General features: G+C 40.6%; 1 protein-coding gene across 2 annotated transcripts; it reads right to left on the minus strand.

Moving 5' to 3' along the window:
- Positions 1-4,482: 4,482 nt before the first annotated feature.
- Positions 4,483-16,880, minus strand: ZNF226 (zinc finger protein 226). Of its 2 annotated transcripts, XM_021931161.2 has the most exons (7): positions 16,671-16,880; positions 16,012-16,062; positions 11,935-11,998; positions 11,458-11,513; positions 9,626-9,752; positions 8,888-8,980; positions 4,483-6,670 (listed from the first exon to the last, which is right to left on the minus strand). In XM_021931161.2, the coding sequence occupies exons 4-7, from the start codon at positions 11,470-11,472 to the stop codon at positions 4,494-4,496; spliced, it is 2,412 nt and encodes an 803-aa protein (XP_021786853.2). In that variant the 5' UTR covers positions 11,473-11,513; positions 11,935-11,998; positions 16,012-16,062; positions 16,671-16,880; the 3' UTR covers positions 4,483-4,493. The 2 variants fall into 2 exon arrangements, with proteins under 2 accessions (XP_021786853.2, XP_031515242.1); XM_031659382.1 differs by lacking the exon at positions 11,935-11,998.
- Positions 16,881-21,975: the final 5,095 nt, after the last annotated feature.

Here is a 21,975-nt window from a genome sequence, read left to right on the forward strand (position 1 = left end):
ATGAACAAATGCAAAGATCTCTGATAATCCCTTGGACTTCACTGGTCATTATGATAAACACGCTCATTTTGTCTTTACCAATGAAGTGCCTCCACTTGACCCCAGATGCTCCAGGATCCCATCATCCTCATTGAATTTTTTTTTTTTAAGCCCATTTCAATGTCACAATTTTCCTCTCTCATTCCTGGTCTGCTGAGAAGAGTTACTACAGAGTTCTCCCGAACTGCCAATGCTCCTCTCGCCAGTGAATTTCTCAAGTCCTTGGCAAAGAGTGTCTTCTGAATCTTCCCAGAGTACAAGGGTTGAGTAAGGCTTTACATAAATCCACTCCAGCATTCTGGCATTCCTATGTCTCTGTATATGTTCTATAACACTGGTTCTCAGTTGGGGACAATTTCCAAACCCCCGCACTGATGTCTGGCAGTGTCTGGAGACATTTTTGCTTGTTCTAACTGAGGGGGGTGTGTGTGCGCGCGCACGCAGTACTGGCATCTAGTGTCTAGAGACCAAGGATGCTGCTAAACATCCTACAATGCATAGAGCATCCCCTAAGAACAGAGCTATCCAGTCCAAAATGTCAGTTGTGCCAAGGTTGAGAAATTCTATAACATACTTACAAAGTTCTGGCTTTTTTTTTTTTTTTTACTTTAGGGTAGGCTAACGTTTTTGCATCCAGGTTTCACACAACTCAGAAAACTACTGAAACTATTCCCAGGTGCTCAAGCTAACAGTGGGTCTGGAATCACTGTTCACTGCACCCATATCAGCAGATCCAGCCTAATCCATCACTATATTATTTCCACCTGATTCAATATCCGTGAGATCTACAACCATTTCTCAGGTTTCTATTGATATAAATTACAAAAATCCTTATTTTGTCAAGTGATCCTTCCACCTCAGCTTCCTGAGTACCTGGAACCACACATGTGTGCCTCCATGGCTAGCTAAGTTTTAAAACTTTTTTTGGAGAGACAGGGTCTCACTATATTGCCCAGGCTAATCTTGAACCCCTGAGCTCAAGAGATCCTCTCACCTCGGCCTCCCAAAGGGCTGCGATTACAGGTGTGAGCCACTGCACCTGACTGCGTTGAAACTTAATAGCTCATAAAGGCCAAAAGAACTGGATACACAACTAGCTGTCTAATCTTGAGTGTAGGTGAGAATCAAGGCCAGAGGAACCACAAACATGGTGAGTAGTAAACTACCCAACACTACAAATTAAACAGCACCTCCCTTCCACTGACAGTGAAAAGATAGGTGCTCCCTGGTTGCTAGCCCCGTCTTGAACCTAAAGACCAGGGTTAACCAGAAGGGTAGATATGAAAATCAAAAGAAAATCATTTTGGAATCCTGACCGAAGCAGGTCTAAGTCCTGCTCTACCTGGGGTCTTTTAAGTTATGGGAGACAAATCATTTTGGTTTAACATAAGGGTTGGTAAATTTTTTCTGTAAAGGGCCAGAAAGTACATATTTTAGATTTTGTGGTCCAGAGTTTTTGTCACAACTACTAAATTCTGACACTGCAGCAAGAAAGCATACATAATACATTAAAACATAGGCATTGCTATATTCTAATAAATCTTTAAGGGAGTGGGCTGGATTTGGCCCACAGGGGGTAGTTTTTTGACCCCTGACTTAACCCACTAAACTACAGAGAGTTGGTGGGCTATCCTGATATCTAAGAGCAAACTAAACATCGAAGACTCAGGATTTCTGATATCTAACACAATTTGAGGTATCATGGACTTTACATACTTAGCATGTGAAGTTGCAGTCCAGGAACAACAGGAATTGTAATCCAAGTAGAGAAAACTGTAGAAACCTCATAAAGATATACCCTTTGCTGAGTAAAGCCTTTAGCCAAATAAGCTTTAAATGTCACAGAAACACCTAAGAAAGAAATGGCATTAAATCCTGTTTAACTGCCTGTTCCCATGGTTTGTTTTCACTGGCATCATGCTGTTCTCTCCCTATGCACATCTTTTCCTCAGGGAATCTTTATTAAATTTTACCTCAAAATTTATGTATTTCCACTCTGTATCTTCAGAATTTTTTTTTTTTTTTTTTTTTGAGATAGAGTCTCCCTCTGTCACCCCAGCTAGAGTGCAGTGGCACAATCTCAGCTCACTGCAACCTCTGCCTCCTGGGTTCAAATGATTCTTCTGCCTCAGACTCCCGAGTAGCTGGAATTACAGGCACCTGTCACCTCACCTGACTAGTTTTTTTTGTTTTTTTTTTTTTTTTTTTAAAAGAGTGATGGGGTTTCACCATGTTGGCCTGGCTGGGCTCAAACTCGTGACCTCAGGTGATCCAGCTGCCTCGGCCATCCAAAGTCCTGGGATTACAGGCGCGAGCAACCGCACCTGGCCTCTTTGTAAATTTTATTTCTTTTTTCCACAACTTGATTTTCCTTGCCATACAGTACCTAGAAAGGCCCAGCCATTTCCCCCAATCAGATCAAGCACTTAAAAAGACAAGCCAGTGCCCTGGGTTATCTATCCATTCAGCCAGTGAGTAAGTCTGTCAAGAACTAAGCAACATTCCTACTACTGGAATTACACTAAAACCGTATTGATTGCACAGATTTGCACGTAAGAAGGTTCAAATGCATTCACTGCAAATATATATTCACTCTCACCAATGCATCCGTATCTTTGAACAAGTGTTTATAATTTATTTCCAGAGTTCCATTCTTTAATTTTGGCCTTATATACTATATGATGACACAAGATTTCTTAACTGTAAGGGATTAATATCTTCTAGTAATTTTTCAAACTATATTTTAGTTTTACTATGTTACTGTAAACTAACAGTATTTTACTATAAAACCGATGCTCAGTGAAAAAAATAAAATATAGAAGTTAAATGTGAAAAAATTCCTGCATTCTCTTCGATGCTGTGGGGGCATAGGATAGACTGTCACATCACTAGATGCACTGTTCACTCACATGGACACACACGAATGTAAGGTATGTGATTTTTTTTTTTTAAAGACTGAGTCTCACTCTATTGCCCAGGCTAGAGTGCAGTGGCAACATCTCGACTCACTGCAACTTCCGCCTCCCAGGTTCAAGCAATTCTCCTGCCTCAGCACCCCAAGTAGCTGGGATTACAGGCATGCACCACCACACCCAGCTACCTTTTGTATTTTTAGTAGAGACAGGGTTTCACCATGTTGGCCAGGTTGGTCTCGAACTCCTGACCTTAGGTCATCCACCCACCTTGGCCTCCCAAAGTACAGGGATTATGGGCATGAGCCACCACACCCGGCCTATGATGTTCTTAAACTAAACCATTACACTTTGCTGTTATAAAATGTGGCCATCATTTTCAAGGATTTTTACTATAATATATAAAAAATTATTTATATTTTTACAAAATTCAGCAACACACTGCTGTGTTACTCACATTTTCTATTTGAATCTCCTAATCAAAAATTCCTATTCTATGAATTCCAGAAAAAAGAGATGCACATTCTATATTGATACATACTAATTTCTCTTCCAAAAGCATTTTTTTCACTGCCACCACTAGGAAAAGGTAAAAGTCAGTCACGTTCCAAAAATCGATTTTGGATGAAATTTATCAAATGTTAAATATTTTGTCCTTTTTCTCAGAATATGGGAGAGAGAAGTTGACAAAAGAAATCTGCAATAGCCTCAAACTAAGTTCTGATTAAAGTAATGCTAAAGCCCTTAGAAGGCAATCATGTCAAAGCCTGAATGAAAATGTGAAAAAACCAATGATAAATTCAACATCTACTAAAAAATGTTTGTCATTAGCAACTCTGACACTTAAAATCTGCCTTAACAATGTTGAAAACATAAGTGTAGTATGTAGCATCCACTTATTACAAGATGAACAAAGTTATCTCTTACAAAAGATAATTGAATCTATACTACATAAAACCAGTAGAAAACTAGACGTCTGGGAAGATAGTACTCAACTTGATTAGTGAGGCTAAAGGACAGGATCTAATCACAAGACAATATCAACTTAACATTGGAGAGTTCGGTATTGAGTGGTTTTCTACATTTCAATTGTCTCTGACTTAATCTTATTAAGGCTACTTTGTTTCCTGTTTACAAATTCAAGATATTCTGGAGGTGATCTCAACATAATTTTCAAAAATGTTTCCTATTAACAAATATTGAGCACCTGTGAAGTATATGGCAATGGTAAGATTATGTAGATTCAGTAGTGAACAAAGTCTCTGCCTTTATGGAGTTAACATTCTAGTGGACACTTAATTTTGGCATGTCCACCATGTTGTAAAAGGCCTGAGAAAAATCTTACTCTAACACCCCTCTTCTAAGTGACATTTTATAAAGGTCAAGGTTCTGACTAAAGCCCTTGCTATGCTAATCATAAAGATTGTTTTGTTGTCTTTGAACCACTGGGACAAGACAAGCTATGGCTGAAACACTGACTTTAGTAATTTTCTGAGACTTGATAATTGGAAGAATTCAAATGACACGAGTCTTCACAAATAATCATTTTATGGATTTTTTTTCCTGTGTGGATTCTCTGATGTTCTTACCACCCCTATTATTTTTATAGGATTTATCACCAACATGGATTCTGTGATGAATTGTAAGATTCGATCGCCAACTGAAGCTCTTACCACATATCTCACATTTATAAGGTTTTTCCCCAGTGTGAACTCTCTGATGAGACTGTAGTTGTGAAGACCGACTGAAGACTTTACCACACACATCACATTTGTATGGTTTCTCTCCTGTGTGGACACTCTGATGAAGTTGAAGACTTGATGCCTGACTGAAGTACTTACCACACTCCCCACATTTATATGGTTTTTCTCCCGTGTGCACCCTCTGATGCATGTCAAGATTCAAGCTCCACTTGAAGCCCTTCCCACACTCATCACATTTGTATGGCTTTTCTCCAGTGTGGACTTTTTGATGGGCTTGAAGATGTGCACTCCGACCAAAACTCTTCCCACACTCTTCACATTTGAATGGTTTTTCTCCACTGTGGACTCTCTGATGGGCCAAAAGATTTGAGGCCTGCCTGAAGACCTTCCCACACTCCTCACAATTATATGGTTTCTCTCCTGTGTGGATCCTACAGTGAATTTTAAGATCTGCTCTACGACTAAATCCCTTGCCACACTCTTCACATTTGTATGGTTTCTCACCCTTATGGATCAGCTGGTGAATCTGAAGTCGTGAGCTCTGATTGAAACCCTGCCCACACTCCTCACACTTAAAAGGTTTCTCTACACTGTGGGCCTTCTGATGGATTTGAAGATATGAACTTTGACTGAAGCCCTTCCCACATATCTCACATTTGTAGGGTTTCTCTCCTGTGTGGACCACTAGATGAACTTGATAATGGGAGTTCCTCCTGAAGCTCTTCCCACACTCACTGCATTTGTATGGCTTCTCTCCAGTGTGGACTCTCTGATGGGCTTGAAGATTTGAACTCAGAGTAAAGCCTTTCCCACATACAGTACATATGTATGACTTCTCTCCAGTGTGGACTCCCTGATGGGCCTGAAGACTTGAAGGCCGACTAAAGCCTTTACCACATTCCTCACATTTATAGGGTTTTTCTCCTGTGTGGACTCTCTGATGAATGTAAAGATTTGAGCTACAAATGAAGCCCTTACCACACTCCTCACATTTGTATGGTTTCTCTCCTGTATGAACTCTTTGATGGGATTGAAGATGTGAATTCCGACTGAAGCTCTTACCACATGCATCACATTTGAATGGCTTCTCCCCAGTGTGGAGTCTCTGATGGTCCTGAAGATGAGAGGCCTGACTGAAGGCCCTCCCACACTCCTCACAATTATAAGGTTTCTCTCCCGTGTGGACCTTACAATGAACATTAAGTGCTGATCTACGACTGAAACCTTTCCCACATTGCTTACATTTGTATGGTTTCTCTATCACGTGGACTTTCTGATGGGTCTGTAGATAAGTGCCCTGACTGAATTCCTTACCACACTCATCACACTTAAGTTTTTCTCCCACATGTACTTTCTGATGAACAGGAAGAACTGGGCTGTAACAGAAGCCTTTTCCACGTTCAACACATGTAAGAGACTTCTCTCCTGATTGTAACTGCTGATGAAGATCAAAGCTGGAGAGATCACTGAAGGGTTTTTTACACTCATTACACTGGTAAGATTTCTGTCCTGTGTGAATCATGCTATTCTGATCAAATGTCGAAATCTTCATGTTGTCTTTTTTGTAATCATTGGGTCTATAAGACTTGTCACTTTTGTGTACTCTATGACCATCATGATGTGAAATCCAACTGATGGGATCAACACCCTTCTTACATTGACATAATTTATTTTTTATGGAAATTTGTTGATCTCTGTTCAATCTCTGTGACTCAGTCAGGAATGTTTTCCTCCAAGAATCCTGGGTTCTCAAGATAGGAAACTCTGGATTCCCAGTATCACTGGGACCATCTGCTTTATTTACTATATAGTTCTCATCTTCGGAAATTTGAACAGACAGTTCTGCCCCTACCTGGCAAGGGAAATCACCTTGTTTGTGAAATTGAGAATTATTGATCATGGAGTCTTGACACCTGGTTAAGTCATTTGCAATTTGTTGCCAGATTTGCCAGCAAGAAAGCTCTTCTTCTGATTCTCTGTCTTGAATAGTTACTAACTTACTTTGATTTTTCTCTCCTGTAAGGACAAAGAATTCAGAGAGATAGACAGTGAATTTTTTTGTTCAAAGATTTAAGATTTCTCACTGAGGACAGATTAAAAGACTTTAATGAGCCTCGGGATAGTTCTGCTCATCTTTTTCGACACATTTGAAGTTTCTGGTTTACATACTGACAGAAACCAAGAGATGGTCCACCAAGCTCCCAATTGCTAAGCACTAATGAAACCCATTTAAAAACACAACTACTGACATACTAAATTTTTAATTCCATGTCTTTCCTACCATAATATGGTATCAATAAGGAAAAACATTTTGTAGTGCTCACAGTTTACAACCACAGCCCAGAAGTTATTGCGTGGCAGTTATTAACAGTCACTCAAGGAATGTATGCATGTATGAATCCTTGTTTGACTTCTGATAGTTCTTCTAACTTCAAATCCAAGTTTAAGTTTGAGCCAGGTCATAGAGCAAAAGAGCTTTTACAAGTAAGGTATGTGAAATAGAAAAAGAACTGGAAAGTACAGTTTTGCTGCAAAGTTGAAAAGCTGTACCTGAGGCAGGGGTATACCAAGTGAGTTATTGCTGAAGAGAAAAATCAAAGGTGATAATCACTTGGGGTGAAAGCAAAGCATGAAGACCTATGCACTGGATCCTTCTAAGGCTTTTGCATTGAGTCAAAATTGGTAGGTTAGCAAAGAATGTTGTCTCTTTGAAAGAAAGGTATGGAAAGTTTCTGGATGTAGATATATTTGTCTTTAACAAGAATGTTTTCCAAATTGACAAAGTGGTCTATTAATGAATCGTGAAATAAATTTAATAGCTTGTGATATTTAGGAAAAAAATCAGATAAAGTATCATATCAGAATAATCACAAGCAGTAATGGTGTCATTACATAAAAGGCCTTCTAAAGACATACATATAAGCCTACACAATATAAATGTTCGAGAGGCAACAATGTAAGATCCATTTCTTTTTATGAGAGTGGACTTTGGAAGAAGCAAATGGGATGCCAACTGTGCAAACTTTTTAAGGAAAAGGCTAATGCTCATGTCCTGACTTTTAGTTTTACTTTTTCTTTCCTGATATAATGGATAAGAAAATCGAATTTTATTCCCTTCTATGGGGGAATACCTAAGAAATAGAAATAAAAGTCTGTATTTGAAAATATTCCCTCCCCGATGAATATGCTCTGCTACAAATACTCAAAGAAAGTCGTAAGGAAAGCATGTTATTCAGTTTGGTTACAGCTATGACGCTAGGTTCCCTAAGACATGGGTCAACTTGTATAGACAGGCAAACACATGCAAATATACAAACACAGATACTCATACACAAAGAGAAATTAAATTAGGTTAGGAATTTATTGGAAGACAAAAAATACTTTGCAATATCCCTTATTTATGCTGATTTGTTCACCACCTATTAGCTCCATAGAAGACAGATTTCCATTAACTCATTTATTTATTCAATTAATGTTTATAGTGTCTCTGCCATATACTAGGACTATTCTAAGTACTGAAGAGACAGCAACAAATAGATAAAATTCCTCCCCTCCTGGAGATTACACTCCAGTGAGGAGACACAGGTGGTAAGTCACTAAACGAAAGCATATATGAGGTGATGATCAGTGCTTACACACAATATAAGGCAATGCACAGAGAGTAAAGGAAAAGACTGTGTTTTTAATAGGGTGGTCAGAGGAGGCCTTTCTTATAATACTAAAACTGAGCAAAGAACTGAATGAGGAAAAGACCAGAAGGCTTATAGGTGAAATATTATTTCAGGCAGAGAGAAGAACACACACAGGGCTGTGAGGCAGAAGCATCCTTGATAGGTCTGAAAAGCAAGAGGGAGGACAATGTGGCTGGAATTCACAGAGAGAGAGAGAGTATAGGAGATATATTTAGAGAGGTAGTGGGGGATGAAGAGCACACCATGTAGGACTCTGTCAGTCACATTAAGTGGATTTTACTCTATGTAAAATAAGTTACAGATAATTTTGAGCAGAACAGCAACATAGTCTGACACAAGGTAACAAAAACTCACTTTGGCTGTCACTTAGAAAACAGACTGTAAGAGGAGAGGGGTGGGAGCAGGGCAAGCGGTATGAAGGGTGTTGTAATAATCCAGGAAAGAGATTTGGCAATTTGGACAAGGTGACGGCAATAAGGCTGACGAAAAGCAAAGCAGATGGACAGTTAACTATAAGAACTCACAACTGTTTGGTTTTTACCTAAATTTCTCTGTCTTTGGGTTGCTGTCGTCACTATCCAAAGCTGCTCATTTCTTTCTATAGGTGATACATCTTGTTTGAAGGGTTGATGCCCTGTGAAAATGCCAAATCACAAGTTGAAAATGAACATATTAGAGTTAAAATACACTGGAAATCTGAGCTGCAACTGCATATTCAAGACACTGAAAGCAGTGTTTTTCAAACCTTTATTTAAATTGTGACTCAGTAAAGAAACACCATTTATTTCATGACCCAGACACACATGCATAGATACATATTATGAAAACCAAGTTTGAATAATCTATTTTTAACTATTGTCTGTTTTCATTAAATCTCCTCCCATTAGTTCTCACATCAGTCAAGAAATTGGCCAGTTTTTGCTGCAGTGTGCGCCATTCTTCCTAAGGAGTTCTAGTATTTTCTACCCTATATTATTTCATTGAAATCTGCTGGCGGTATTCAATAAATTGGTTTTATAATTCAATAATGGGACAGGTGTAAAATATGAAAAAGAATAGACAAAGCATAGCAATATTCTGTTCATTTATAGTTCTTCTATAAAACACAAATGAAAAAGACCTAAAATACTCTGTTCAGAAAGATCAGAAACATCCAGTGTCTCTGCATCCCATAAAAATTAGGAAAGTCAGGTTTCCACACTCAGGGAACCATTTCAAGGGCCACAAAGCCTTAAAACTCCAAGGTCACAAAGATACTCCAGAGGGAGGCTGTCCTCACCCACTGACAGCAGGTTCCTAAAGTTCTCCACCATCACATCTCGGTACAGCTTCCTCTGGGCAGGGCCCAGCAGCCCCAACTCCTCCTCTGTGAAGGCCACAGCCACGTCGTTGAAGGTCACTGCTTCCTACGACAAAAACACATGACCTCAATCTTACAACCAATGTCCACTGGAAGATGGGTAACACTGAGAAGGTGAAGAGAACAGGTGCAAAGTTGTTCTGGATGCCGAGACGTTTGTAGATTTCCCAGCCCTTCTCCTGTCTTGCCAATGCCATATACTGACTTACCAAAAGTGCTGCTATGAAAAAGAAAGCTTTGTATATTTACTGGATGCTCTCAGTGAGTACTCTTATAAGGGCATTTCCTAGAACTGTTACCTACTGAACCTAAAACATTGCCAATTTCCCCAGAAAGGTTTACCAATTTAGTCCCAACAGTGTTTGATAGCACCTGTCTTCCTACTGAGGTGGGAAGCAGTACTACATGTGGAAATAAACGTAAAGGGCATGTCAGGTTTCTGAATGAAAGACTCTTTCTCTCTGTCCTCCTGTCTTGGTCTTTCACTTGAATGTAATACACTGATCCTGGATCTTTAGTTTTCCATGTGAACTTGAGCAGGTTCCTCATTCTTCACAATCCCTTTTCTATTTATGTTTAAAACGAAGACAAAACAAAGAACCTCCTCATAGTTGCTGTGAGGTATCAATATAGGGGCACAGTGTAAGTGCTTGGCAAATCCTTTCCTACCACTAGGCATTTTAAATTAAGGTCACATATTACACTTTGACTAAAAAAATATTCAAAGGGAAAAAGACTAGTAAACACACAGGGTATGGCTGAGGCAGGGGGAAGACAGAATCTAGCTCTTGGAGTAAAAAAAGTCTAATATTTTTTCTGTGTGAAGCAGTTGTTAAATCTTGACGCACTGTGCCATATTTGAATATTCTATCAAAAAACATCGGAAGTACCACACACAAAACATACCTTTTCAATTCTGAATACCTAATGTTACACATTTTAAAAGGCAGTATTTTTCAAAATTGATTTTTTCAGAAAAAGTTAAATGCAAGAAAACTAACACTATAGTTCCTAAAATAGTAAAAAATTCTACACTAACTGTCTATATAGAGAGAATAGTTTAAAAACTGGATACATAAATTTGATAGAAATACAACAAAAATTAATCTTACATATTAAATTTAAGAAATGTAAAATCATATCTATGTTATGAATGCAAATATATAATTACGAGTACATACAATGAAGAGATTGCAGAAATAAGGTATTTGTCATTTCTATTAATTTTTCCTTTTTTTTTTTTTTTTGAGACGGCGTCTCGCTCTACTGGCCAGGCTGGAGTACAGTGGAACGATCTCGGCTCACTGCAACCTCTGCCTTCCAAATTTAAGTGATTGTCCTGCCTCAGTCAACTGAGTAGCTTGGATTACAAGTGTGTGCCACTACACCTGGCTAATTTTTGTATTTTCAGTAAAGACGGGGTTTCACCATGTTGGCCAGGCTGGTCTCAAACTCCTGACCTCAAGTGATCCCACCCCCTGCCTCAGCCTCCCAAAGTGCTGGGATTACAAGTGTGAGCCACTGTGCCCGCCCATCATTCTATTAATTTTTCTACTTTTATTTGTAAAATAAAAATGATGAAATAAAACTAAAACCAAAACCAGCTAAACTTAAACGGGACAAAATAAGCACCTAGCACACTCAACAGATCCTCAAATGCCTTGACTCTTACTTGAAAAAGAAAAACCTGGTCCCATCTCTAAGTACTAAAATGGTATTTTTAACAGGTGGGAAAGGCAAGCTTTACTCACCTTGAACATATTCATTTTTAATTCTTCCTTCTGGGGAAGTGCAGAGTCCTAAGAAGCTGAACGAGGAAAGAAGAGAGAAGTAAATGAAAACTGGGCAAGTATGTTGCTAATCCATGTGGCTGCTGTTTAGGAATTAGCAAAGGTGTGTGCTTCTTGGGGTAGCTGCAGCTTTATGTGGCTTTTAAGTAGATTATGACATGGATCCTAGATATCCATCTACCCCTTTCAGCAGTAGTTCAGAACCAGGCTAACCACACAGTGGCTTCACTGCCCACATGCCTGTCATTCCACCCTAGTAATTCTTATTCTGAGTATGGTATAAATTGAGACAATATAAGCACAGTAGGCTCTGGAATTGATATGCAAGGGTTAAAATCCCGACAGGGTACTCACTAGAAGTATCACCTTGGGGAAATTACTAATATCTCTTTGCCTTACTTCTGTCATCTACAAGTGGCAAATAACAACAGTACCAACCTCATCGGATTGCTGGAAGGTAGAAAGCTCTTACAACACAGTCAGGTACCTTATTTCTTTGCAACTGCAATAAGTAGAAGATAGTCTATGGTTTGAAATTATCCTTAAAAGTATAATTTCCACCAATAGAATATTATAAGATAGCTGGAGTTCACAGGTTGTTGCTATGTCACGTGAAAGTGTCTTACAACTTCTGAAAAACATCTTCTGTCTTTCCAATAATTTGCTAACACTGAACTAATAAAACCTAAGATACTGCAATTAAAAAACACAGTTTGACAATCCACACCTAACTTAAATTAAAAAGGCAGGAACCTGGCTAGACACAGTGGTTCACGCCTGTAATCCTACTAGCACTTTGGGAAGCCGAGACAAACAGATCACTTACAGTCAGGAGTTGAAGACAAGCCTGGTCAACATGATGAAACCCTGTCTTTACTAAAAAGACAAAAATTAGCTGGACATGGTGGCAGGTGCCTGTAATCCCAGCTACTTGGGAAGCTGAGGCACGAGAATTGCTTGAACCCAGGAGGCAGAGGTTGCAGAGAGCTGAGATTGTCCCACTGCACTCCAGCCTGGGTGACTGAGTGAGACACTGTCTCAAAAAAAAGGAAACAGGAGGAACATTACTCTATATTGTTACAAATAAAAGAATGTGTAATAAATGGGTGACAAGAGAAAGCTCCTATAGTAAAACAGATAAACTAATAAAGGTAGAATGAAAGATAACCAGAACATCATCAATAGATGCTAAAAACTGGTGAAAGTTTGGTGAGGAATAAGACGGCTACATAGTCTCAAAGTATTAAGTGCAAAAGGAAAAAGGTAACCTGGCAGACATTTTATCCAAAAAAACAAAGTTGAGACCACTAGTGGGACAAACCCACAAACCAACATTTGACTTCTCCTATGATGCACTGAGAAGGATGCCTACTTTGATGGCATCTCTGCTGACAACGCATAGCTTGAATTTAATCATGAATAAATATTAAGGAAACAAAAAAAAAGAGCATTTTACAAAATAATTTCTCAATACTCTACAAAGATATCAAGAGCAAAAAAGAAAGTCTAAGGAATCATTCTAGACTAAAGGTGACTAATGAAACAAAAACAGTGCAATGCATACAATTAGACGGGAAACTCACCTGGGGGAAGAAATGACTTTCAAAGTCTTTAATGGGAAAATGGAATAAATTTAAATACAAACTGTGGATTAGATAACAGTAAGTTAGCAATGTAACTAATTTCATTTTGATCACTATCTCTAGCTTGCTCTCAAATGCTTCAGCAAAAAGACAAAAACAAAATGTAAGTATGACAAAGTGAAAGCAAAAAGACAAAAAAAACAAAAACAAAAACAAAAAAAACTGCTTTGACAACTAACAGCAGCAACAGCCAGAACCTGGTGTTTTCAATTTGTCAACAAGAATGAGACAGGTCTACTCAGTGATCATGGTGAAAAAGAAAAAAACAAGACAGCTTATAACTCAGAGAGAAATACATTCTACAATGACAAAAATAGCCAAATAATTGCCTCCTCCATCTAACATGACCACTTTGTTATTAGTAACAACTCCAGTCTCGTTATTTCCCCACTTCCTACATAAAAATTAAAATAGCCTGATCAAATTGCTGCTGCTTTTTGACAGCATCCAATCCAGAACAAACCCATAGCCTAAAACTCTCCCCAACTCAGCTAACATAAACCAAAACCCTATAACCAGGCCCCTACTAATTGCCTCCTACCAAGACACCCCATGCATGTGTGGGCTCCTTGGATGCAGCAAGCTAAAACAAACTTAACTGTCTTCGGTTACAGGTATGTTCCTGGTGATATCTGGCTGATGATGGTCATTAACAAAGCAAACAGGCAAAACATAAACAACTGATGAATCTGGGTGAGAAGCATATGAGATTTCCTTATACTATGATTTTTGCAGCTTTTCTGTAAGTTTGAAATTATATTTAAAAAAAAAAAAAAAAGTTGGCTGGGCATGGTGGCTCATGCCCATAATCCCAATACTTTGGGAGGCCGAGGTGGGTGGATCACCTGAGGTCAGGAGTTCGAGACCAGCCTCGCCAACACGGAGAAACCTCATCGCTACTAAAAATACAAAAAAATTAGCTGAGCATGGTGGCAGACGCCTGTAATCCCAGCTGTTCAGGAGGCTGAGGCAGGAGAATCACCTGAACCTGGGAGGCAGAGGTTGCAGTGAGTCAAGATCATACCATTGCACTCCAGCCTGGGCAACAAATGTGAAACTCTGTCTCCAAAAAAAAAAAAAAAAAAAGGTTAAATTAGGAAACAGTCATTAATCACAATAATAACGATGACGTGACGATGATGACAACTATGGCAATGATATCAAATGTTAAATTAACAATAACTAGGTAGCTAATCTTCCCACTTCAGACAGAAGGCCTCCAGAACCAAAGATGGCAAGGAATCTACTCCCCAAAGCCTGGGAGACATAGATCTTCAGGACACTAAATCCCTCCATTGTGACTCTAGACTTGCCAGCTGCCTTCTACTCATGTCATGGTTTTTGCAAAGAAACTTGACAGTTAATATTTAGTGGGAAAGAAAATCACTGGACTCAGTAGGGTTCTCGTATGGCCAGCTCAGTTTTATCTGTGACATCTGGCAGGGTCAGTTTTCTAGTCCTGAGTTTCCAGATAAGACCTTTTCCTGAGCTTCTCAAACTTTAACTTGCACCTTAATCGCCCTGGGATCTTGTTGAAATGCAGATTTCTGGGTCCTATCTGCAAAAATGCTAAATCAGAAGGTCTTGGGTAGGGCTCAAGAATGGGTGATGCCAACGTTGCTGCTTTGTGAACCACAGTTGAGTAGTGTTGCATTGTACTCAGTCCCGCTCCCCAAAAAAACCCCTAATAAACAGAAATATATACAAGAAAAACTTGACAGAAAGGCACTAAAACTATAGTTGTTATCTTTATATCCTAAGGTCATGGCGAATTTACATTTTAAAAATATATTTCTGTATTTGCATGATTATGTGTTACCTCTATTATTTGAAACAAATAAAACTAATAATTGAGAAAACTATTATTTTTTTTTTGAGACGGAGTCTCGCTTTGTCGCCCAGGCTGGAGCGCAGTGGCGCCATCTCAGCTCACTTCTAGCTCCACCTCCTGGGTTCACGCCATTCTTCTGCCTCAGCCTCCTGAGTAGCTGGGACTACAGGCGCCCGCCACCACGCCTGGCTAATTTTTTTATTTTTTTTATTTTTAGTAGAGACAGGGTTTCACTGTGTTAGCCAGGATGGTCTCAATCTCCTGACCTCGTGATCCGCCCGCCTCGGCCTCCCAAAGTGCTAGGATTACAGGTGTGAGCCACCGTGCCCGGCCAAGAAAACTATTTTTAAAAACTCTTTTCTGTTTTTGAGAGTCTTGCTCAGTTGCCCAGGCTGGAGTGCAGCAGTGTGATCTCAGCTCACAGCAACCTCGCCACCTAGGTTCAAGCGATTCGCCTGTCCCAGCCTCCCAAGCTACTGGGATTACAGGTGTTTGCCACCATGGCTGGCTAATTTTTTATTTTTAGTAGAGATGGGGTTTCGCCATGCTGGCCAAACTCGTCTCAAACTCCTGGCCTCAAGTGGTCTGCCTGCCTCAGCCTCCCAAAGTGCTGGGATTACAGGCATGAGCCAGCGCGCCCAGCCACTATTTTTTAAAACTAACAGAATAGCCCAAACCTTGAGTGAAGTCCCAACCTATTTTCACATGATACCAGCCAGTTGCCTATGGCTCATGGAGAACATACCAAAGAAAACTCAGGTCTAGACTCAAGACTGTCTCGCTTTCAATGCTAGCTCTGCCTCCTACTAGCTGGGTGGCTATCACCAAACAAGTTATGTTCTTATGTCCCAGTCTCCTCGGAAAAAGAGTATCATTTCACAGAGCCACTGTATAGTGGAAAGGTGTTCATTTGTATAAATCCCTTAGAATGGAACTTAGCAACTAACGCTAAATTATAATCACTTCTCATGCCCAAATACATGACCCACACATTCTCTGATTTATGTGAATAAAACAAGAATAATAACAAATCTTACTCACATGGGGCTCTGCTGCCTCCTCCTCTGTGCAGTGCTTTTTGAGAAGTCAGCGCTGGGGAAGAAAAAGGGGCTGTGAAATAACTAGAATTATGTCTCCATCCCCGATACATCACAGTGGCATCTCCCAGTACCAGTTAGAAGCAACCCTCTCCTTCCTAAAAAGAGGTCAGAGGCAATCCAGCTTCATGGGCTCCCAGGAGCTCGCTACAAAATGGGAGTTTCTAGGGAAATTTTGGTAGTATTGGTAATTCACGTGCCAGGCAGTTTTAAACTTTTTGTACTACCTCGTTTTCTCTCAAAACATTAGGAAGGTATGGCTTTCATTTTCCTTCAGAACAGCAAACGAAGGTACGGGGATTAACTAACTCGCCCAGTGTGATACTGTATGAAGTGGGAGGGCTGGCTCATCAGGTGGGGGAGTCACAATGAGGGAGCGAATAGCCCAAGAGACCTTCAAACCCGACGAAGCATCACCCCAACCGCACGAAGCCACTACGCCCCCAATGCAAACAAGCTCCGTCGAGGGAAACGCAAAAGACCATCCTGGCCCCTCAAACCGCCGCTCTTTGCCGCTACTCCTTTTTTTCTCCAAACAAAAGACCGCTAGCTGTTGACACAAGCCCATTTCGGGGAAGTTTGAAAGGTTCCTCAGAAGCTGACCTGAATCACCAGAGCCGGGGAAAAGATGGCTGCTACGTCGTCTTCCTGGGCGGAAGTGCCTGCAATTATCAAGAGCACCGGGACTACACTTCCCAGAATTCCACAGCACTGCCTTCCTCGAGCCGGAAGTGCCTACAACTACCTGGAACGATTGGACTGTAGTTCCCAGGATTCCAGGGGAAATGTTTACAGCCTTAACTGTAGCTGAGGTATGTGCGAGTACACGGAGCTCCGGACTACATATCACAGAATGCTAGAGTTGGGGGAAAAACAGAACAGTACCGCCCTCCTGGACTACACTTCCGGAATATCCAACCCTTCTGATGTGGAAGTACCTGATGTGGTAGTACTCAACTACCTTGAGCTCCTGGTTTTCATTTCCCAGAATCCCTCACTTCTCTTTAGGTATTATTATGGTCTGAGTGTTTTATGGCCCCCACCAAATTCATATGTTGAAATCCTAACTCCCAAGATGATGGTATTAGGAGGTGGAACATGTGGGAAGTGATCAGATCAAAAGGGCAATGCCCTCATGACTAGCATTAATGATCTCTTAGAGGTGGCCTGAGGGAGCTCCTTCGCCTCTTTAGTTATGTGAGGACACAGCCAGAAGGACCATGTATGACTTAGAAAGCGGGACCTCACCAGACACTGAATCTGCTGGCACCCAATCTTGGGCTTATGTGCCAGCAATTCCACTCCTAAGTAAATACCCAAGAGAATTGAAACATGTCCACACAAAAACTTGATCTAAAAAAGTTCATAGCAGCATTAGTCATAATAGTCAAAGTGGATACGACCCAATGTCCATCAACTGATGAGTGGATAAACAAAATGTGGTCTATCCATATAATGCAATATTTAGTAATGTGAACAAACAAGATACTGATTCATGTTACAACATAGATGAACTCTGACGACATTATGCCAAATGAAAGAAGCCAGACACAAGAAACCATATGTGGTATGATTCCATTCGTATCAAATGTGCAGAATAGGCAAATCCATAGAGACAGAAAGTAAATTAGTTGTTTCCAGGCCTGGGGAGATGTAGCTGGGAATGGGGAGTGACTGTTAATACCTAGGGTTTTTTTTTTTTTTTCTTACTTTTTTAGAGACAGCGTCTTGTTATGTTTCCCAGAATGAAGTACAGTGGCTATTCACAGGCATGATCATAGCATACTGCAGCCTTAAATTCCTGGGCTCAAGTGATCCTCCCCATCAACCCCCTGAGTAGCTGAGACTCCAGGCATGCACCACCACACCCAGCTCATGTAGGGGGTTTCTTTTGGGAGCAGACGAAAGAGTTCTAGGATTAGATAGTGGTAATCATTGCACAATATCGTGGATCTTTTCAAAGACACAAAAATGTTATGTGACAGTATCCCCTAAGTGTTAAAATGTAGCTAAACTCAAAGCTAAGACAGGGAAATCCCAAGGGCCAAAGATGAACAGGAAAGTCAAGCCCACAGATGGCAAAACTGAATTATCCCACAAGGGCTGGGCATACTAGGTAAGAGCTAAGGAGTTAATCTTGAGTGTGGATGGGAGTTAGAGTAGCCATGCATTTTGGGAGACATGAACTATACAATACTACAAATGAGACAGTTCTCTCCTCTTGACTGTGAACAACCAACCACCAACCAAAAACAAATAAAGCGGCCGGGGGCGGTGGCTCAAGCCTGTAATCCCAGCACTTTGGAGGCGAAGTGAGGTGGATCACGAGGTCAGGAGATCGAGACCATCTAGCCCTATGGCATGGGTGAAACCCGTCTCTACTAAAATACAAAAAACAGCAGGCTGGCAGGAGTGTGGCCTGTAGTCCACTTAGGCTGAGGCAGGAGAATGGTGAACTTCCCTGGGGCCGGAGGCTTGCAGTGAGCGAGATCGCCCACTGCACTCCAGCCTGGGTGACACAGCGCGAGACTCCGTCTCAAAAAAAAAAAAAAAACAAATAAAGCCAGATAGCTCCCAGTTTCTACAGCTATCTTGTGACTAACCTGAAGACTCAGGTCACAAGGAAGGTAGATGTAGACTGTACCTACAGTCATCAGTTATGGGGTGGAGGGGCAAGAAATTATTTGGTTTAGTCTACTAGTTTTGGTTACAAATTACCTTGAAGGAAGATGACTTAATGTAGTATCTGGTCATACAAAGAAAGAAAAAGAAAAGAATATAGGTACTGGATTTCTGAAGCCCTGTGTTCAGAAAAAGAGTTAACATAGGCCTGAGGCTGTTATACTTAAAAGGCCTGCTTGCAACAGGCTATAGTTTGATGGTGTTGCCTTGTTAAAACTTAATCCCTTCTTGCTCTTTCATTGCTCCCACCATATGAGGACATAGCACCTGTCTCCTCCAGAAGATGCAGCAACTAGATGCCATATTGGAAGCAGAAAGCAGCAGCCCTCACCAGACATTAAACCTGCCAGCATCTTCACTATGGACTTCCCAGCCTCAAGCACTGTGACAGATAAATTTATATTGTTTATAAATTACCTAATCTGTGGTATTCTGTTATAGCAGCACAAGATACAAGGTTAGCCCTTGACTGGTGTCCAGGAACTTGAATTTCAGGAGGATTTCCAGAATTCCCTGATAAGAGTGGCTCACCATGCCCCAGCTATTTGTATAATGTGAGTTATGCTGAATTCCTTCTGGGAATCTAGAATTTTGGCCCAAGCTGGCCTATGTGACCAGTTCCAGAACAAAACAAACAAAACACAACACAGTGCCTAGGGCACTAAGTCTCCATTGAGCTTCCTGGATAGACATTTCACATGTTACAATTCAATGCTGAAGAAACAGTACATCATGAATGATTCCACAGGAAGAGGATTATTGGAAGCTTGTACCTGATTTCTTCTGGACTTCATCCCATGCACATTTTCCCTTTGCTCAACTTACTTTATATATTTTACTATAATAAATCATAGTGACTATGATAACATAGGGTGTCTTGAGTCCTCCTAGTGAATTACAAGAATGTGAAGGTGGTATTACCAATTCTCAGCACACCATGCAAATTGAGGTAGCATGGACCTTAATGACTAGCAAGCATCCAGTGAAGGTATACTGAAGAAAATCAATAGTGGAAAAAAGTCTCCCCACTTAGATATAATTTATTGAGTAAAGCCCTTTAATCCAGCAGTTCCCAACCTTTTTGGCACAGGGGACCAGCTTTGCAGAAGACAATATTTTTCCACAAGGTGAGGTGAAGGGGATGGGGATGGTTTGGGGATGATTCAAGCACATTACATTTATCATTTTATTCTCACAAGGAGCAAGCAACTTAGTTTTTTTTTTTTTTTCTTTAACATAGTTTCACTCTTGTTGCCCAGGCTGGAGTGCAATGGCGTGACCTCGGTTCACTGCAACCTCCATCTCCTGGGTTCAAGTGATTCTCCTGCCTCAGCCTCCTGAGTAGCTGGGATTACAGGCACCTGCCACCACGCCCGGCTAATTTTTGTATTTTTAGTAGAGATGGGGTTTCACTGTATTGGTCAGGCTGGTTTCCAACTCCTGACCTCAGGTGATCTGCCCGCCTCTGCCTCCCAAAGTGCTGGGAATACGGGCATGAGCCACTGCGCCTGGCTGCAACCTAGGTGCTTCACAAGCACAGTTCACAATAGGGCTCATGCCACTGATCTGACAGAAGGCAGAACTCAGCTTTGCTCACTTGCCCACTGCTCACCTTCTGCTGTCTGGCCCTGTTCCCAACAGGGTCTGTGGCCCAGGGGGTAGGGACCCATGCTTTAATCCACTGTACTGAAAATATCACCATCATGTCCAAGGAATGTGGAATGGCATTCAAACCCACCCTTAGACCTCACTTGTTCCACATCCAGTAAGTGGATTGCAGTATATTCTCCCCTTATGCACACCTTTTCCTCAGTGAACCTTTTTAAACATACTTCCCTAACATATGTATCCCACTTTGTTTTCACTTCCGGGATTTTCTCTCTGTGTGTTATGGATTACTGCTTTAAAAGATGTAGCAACCGAGGCTGGGCACAGCGGATCATGCCTGTAATCCTGGCACTTTGAGAGGCCGAGGTGGGCAGATCACTTGAGGTCAGGAGCTCAAGACCAGCCTGGCCAACATGGTGAAACCCCGTCTCTACTAAAAATACAAAACTTAGGCTGGGTGCGGTGGTTCACGGTGGTAATCCCAGCACTTTGGGACGCCGAGGTGGGCGGATCACAAGGTCAAGAGATTGAGACCATCCTGGCCAACATGGTGAAACCCTGTCTCTACTAAAAATACAAAAATTAGCTGGGCGTGGTGGCGCACGCCTGTAGTTCCAGCCACTCAGGAGGCTGAGGCAGAATTGCTTGAACCTAGGAGGCAGAGGATGCAGTGAGCTGAGATTGTACCACTCCACTCCAGCCTGGCAACAGAGTGAGAGTCCATCTCAAACAAACAAACAAACAAAACAAACAAAAAAAACTTAGTTGGTGGCATGCCCCTGTAATTCTCAGGAGGCTGAGGCAGGAGAATCGCTTGAACTCAGGAGACGGAGGTTGCAGTGAGCCAAGATCGTGCCACTGCACTCCAGCCTGGGCAACAGAGGTAGACTCCATCTCAAAACAACAACAAAAAAAAGTGTAGTAGGCATTAATTGCAAAGATAATGTTGTTCACACTCACCCATTTATCCACGTATTTGGACAGATAATTTTTTTGTTTTTATAATTGGCTTTCAGAATCCATTACTTATGATCTTATGTGCCATATAATGATATAGAACACATTTTGAGGCTTTAATTGTAAGGGATTATTATGTAGCACTTTTCAAAATTCTAATGTACATAATTTACTGCTTTGGTAATATTGATGTTTAATAAGGAATTAAAATTAATTTATGGAATTATAAAATGGAAAAATACCACAAAATGCTCATTGCTAGAGAAAATTGCTTAAAAAAAAAATAGTATCCTTTACACATTATCTTATGCATGTACATACACACTCACTCACAAAAATGTATGGATTTCATTATGCTACAAAGGCTATAGTCTATGATCTTCCAAAGGCCATATTATTTCTTTATCCTGTCATTACAGATACCTGCCACCATTTTAATGGCTTCAGGTCAATACAAGAATGAAAATATCAAAAGTCAACTTATTACGGAGGAACACACACTTCCATTTAAAACAATTCATTGATATCATTGATATGTTACTTAGTCTTTTTGGTAGTTTAATCTCATAATCATAAATTCCAATTATATAACTTCCAGATCAGAGATATACAGTGTAAATTCTGAAAAACACTCTTCCTTAAACCCGTTCACTGGGAATAG

This window comes from Papio anubis, chromosome 20 (assembly GCF_008728515.1).
Source record: "Papio anubis isolate 15944 chromosome 20, Panubis1.0, whole genome shotgun sequence".
Classification (NCBI taxonomy): domain Eukaryota; kingdom Metazoa; phylum Chordata; class Mammalia; order Primates; family Cercopithecidae; genus Papio; species Papio anubis.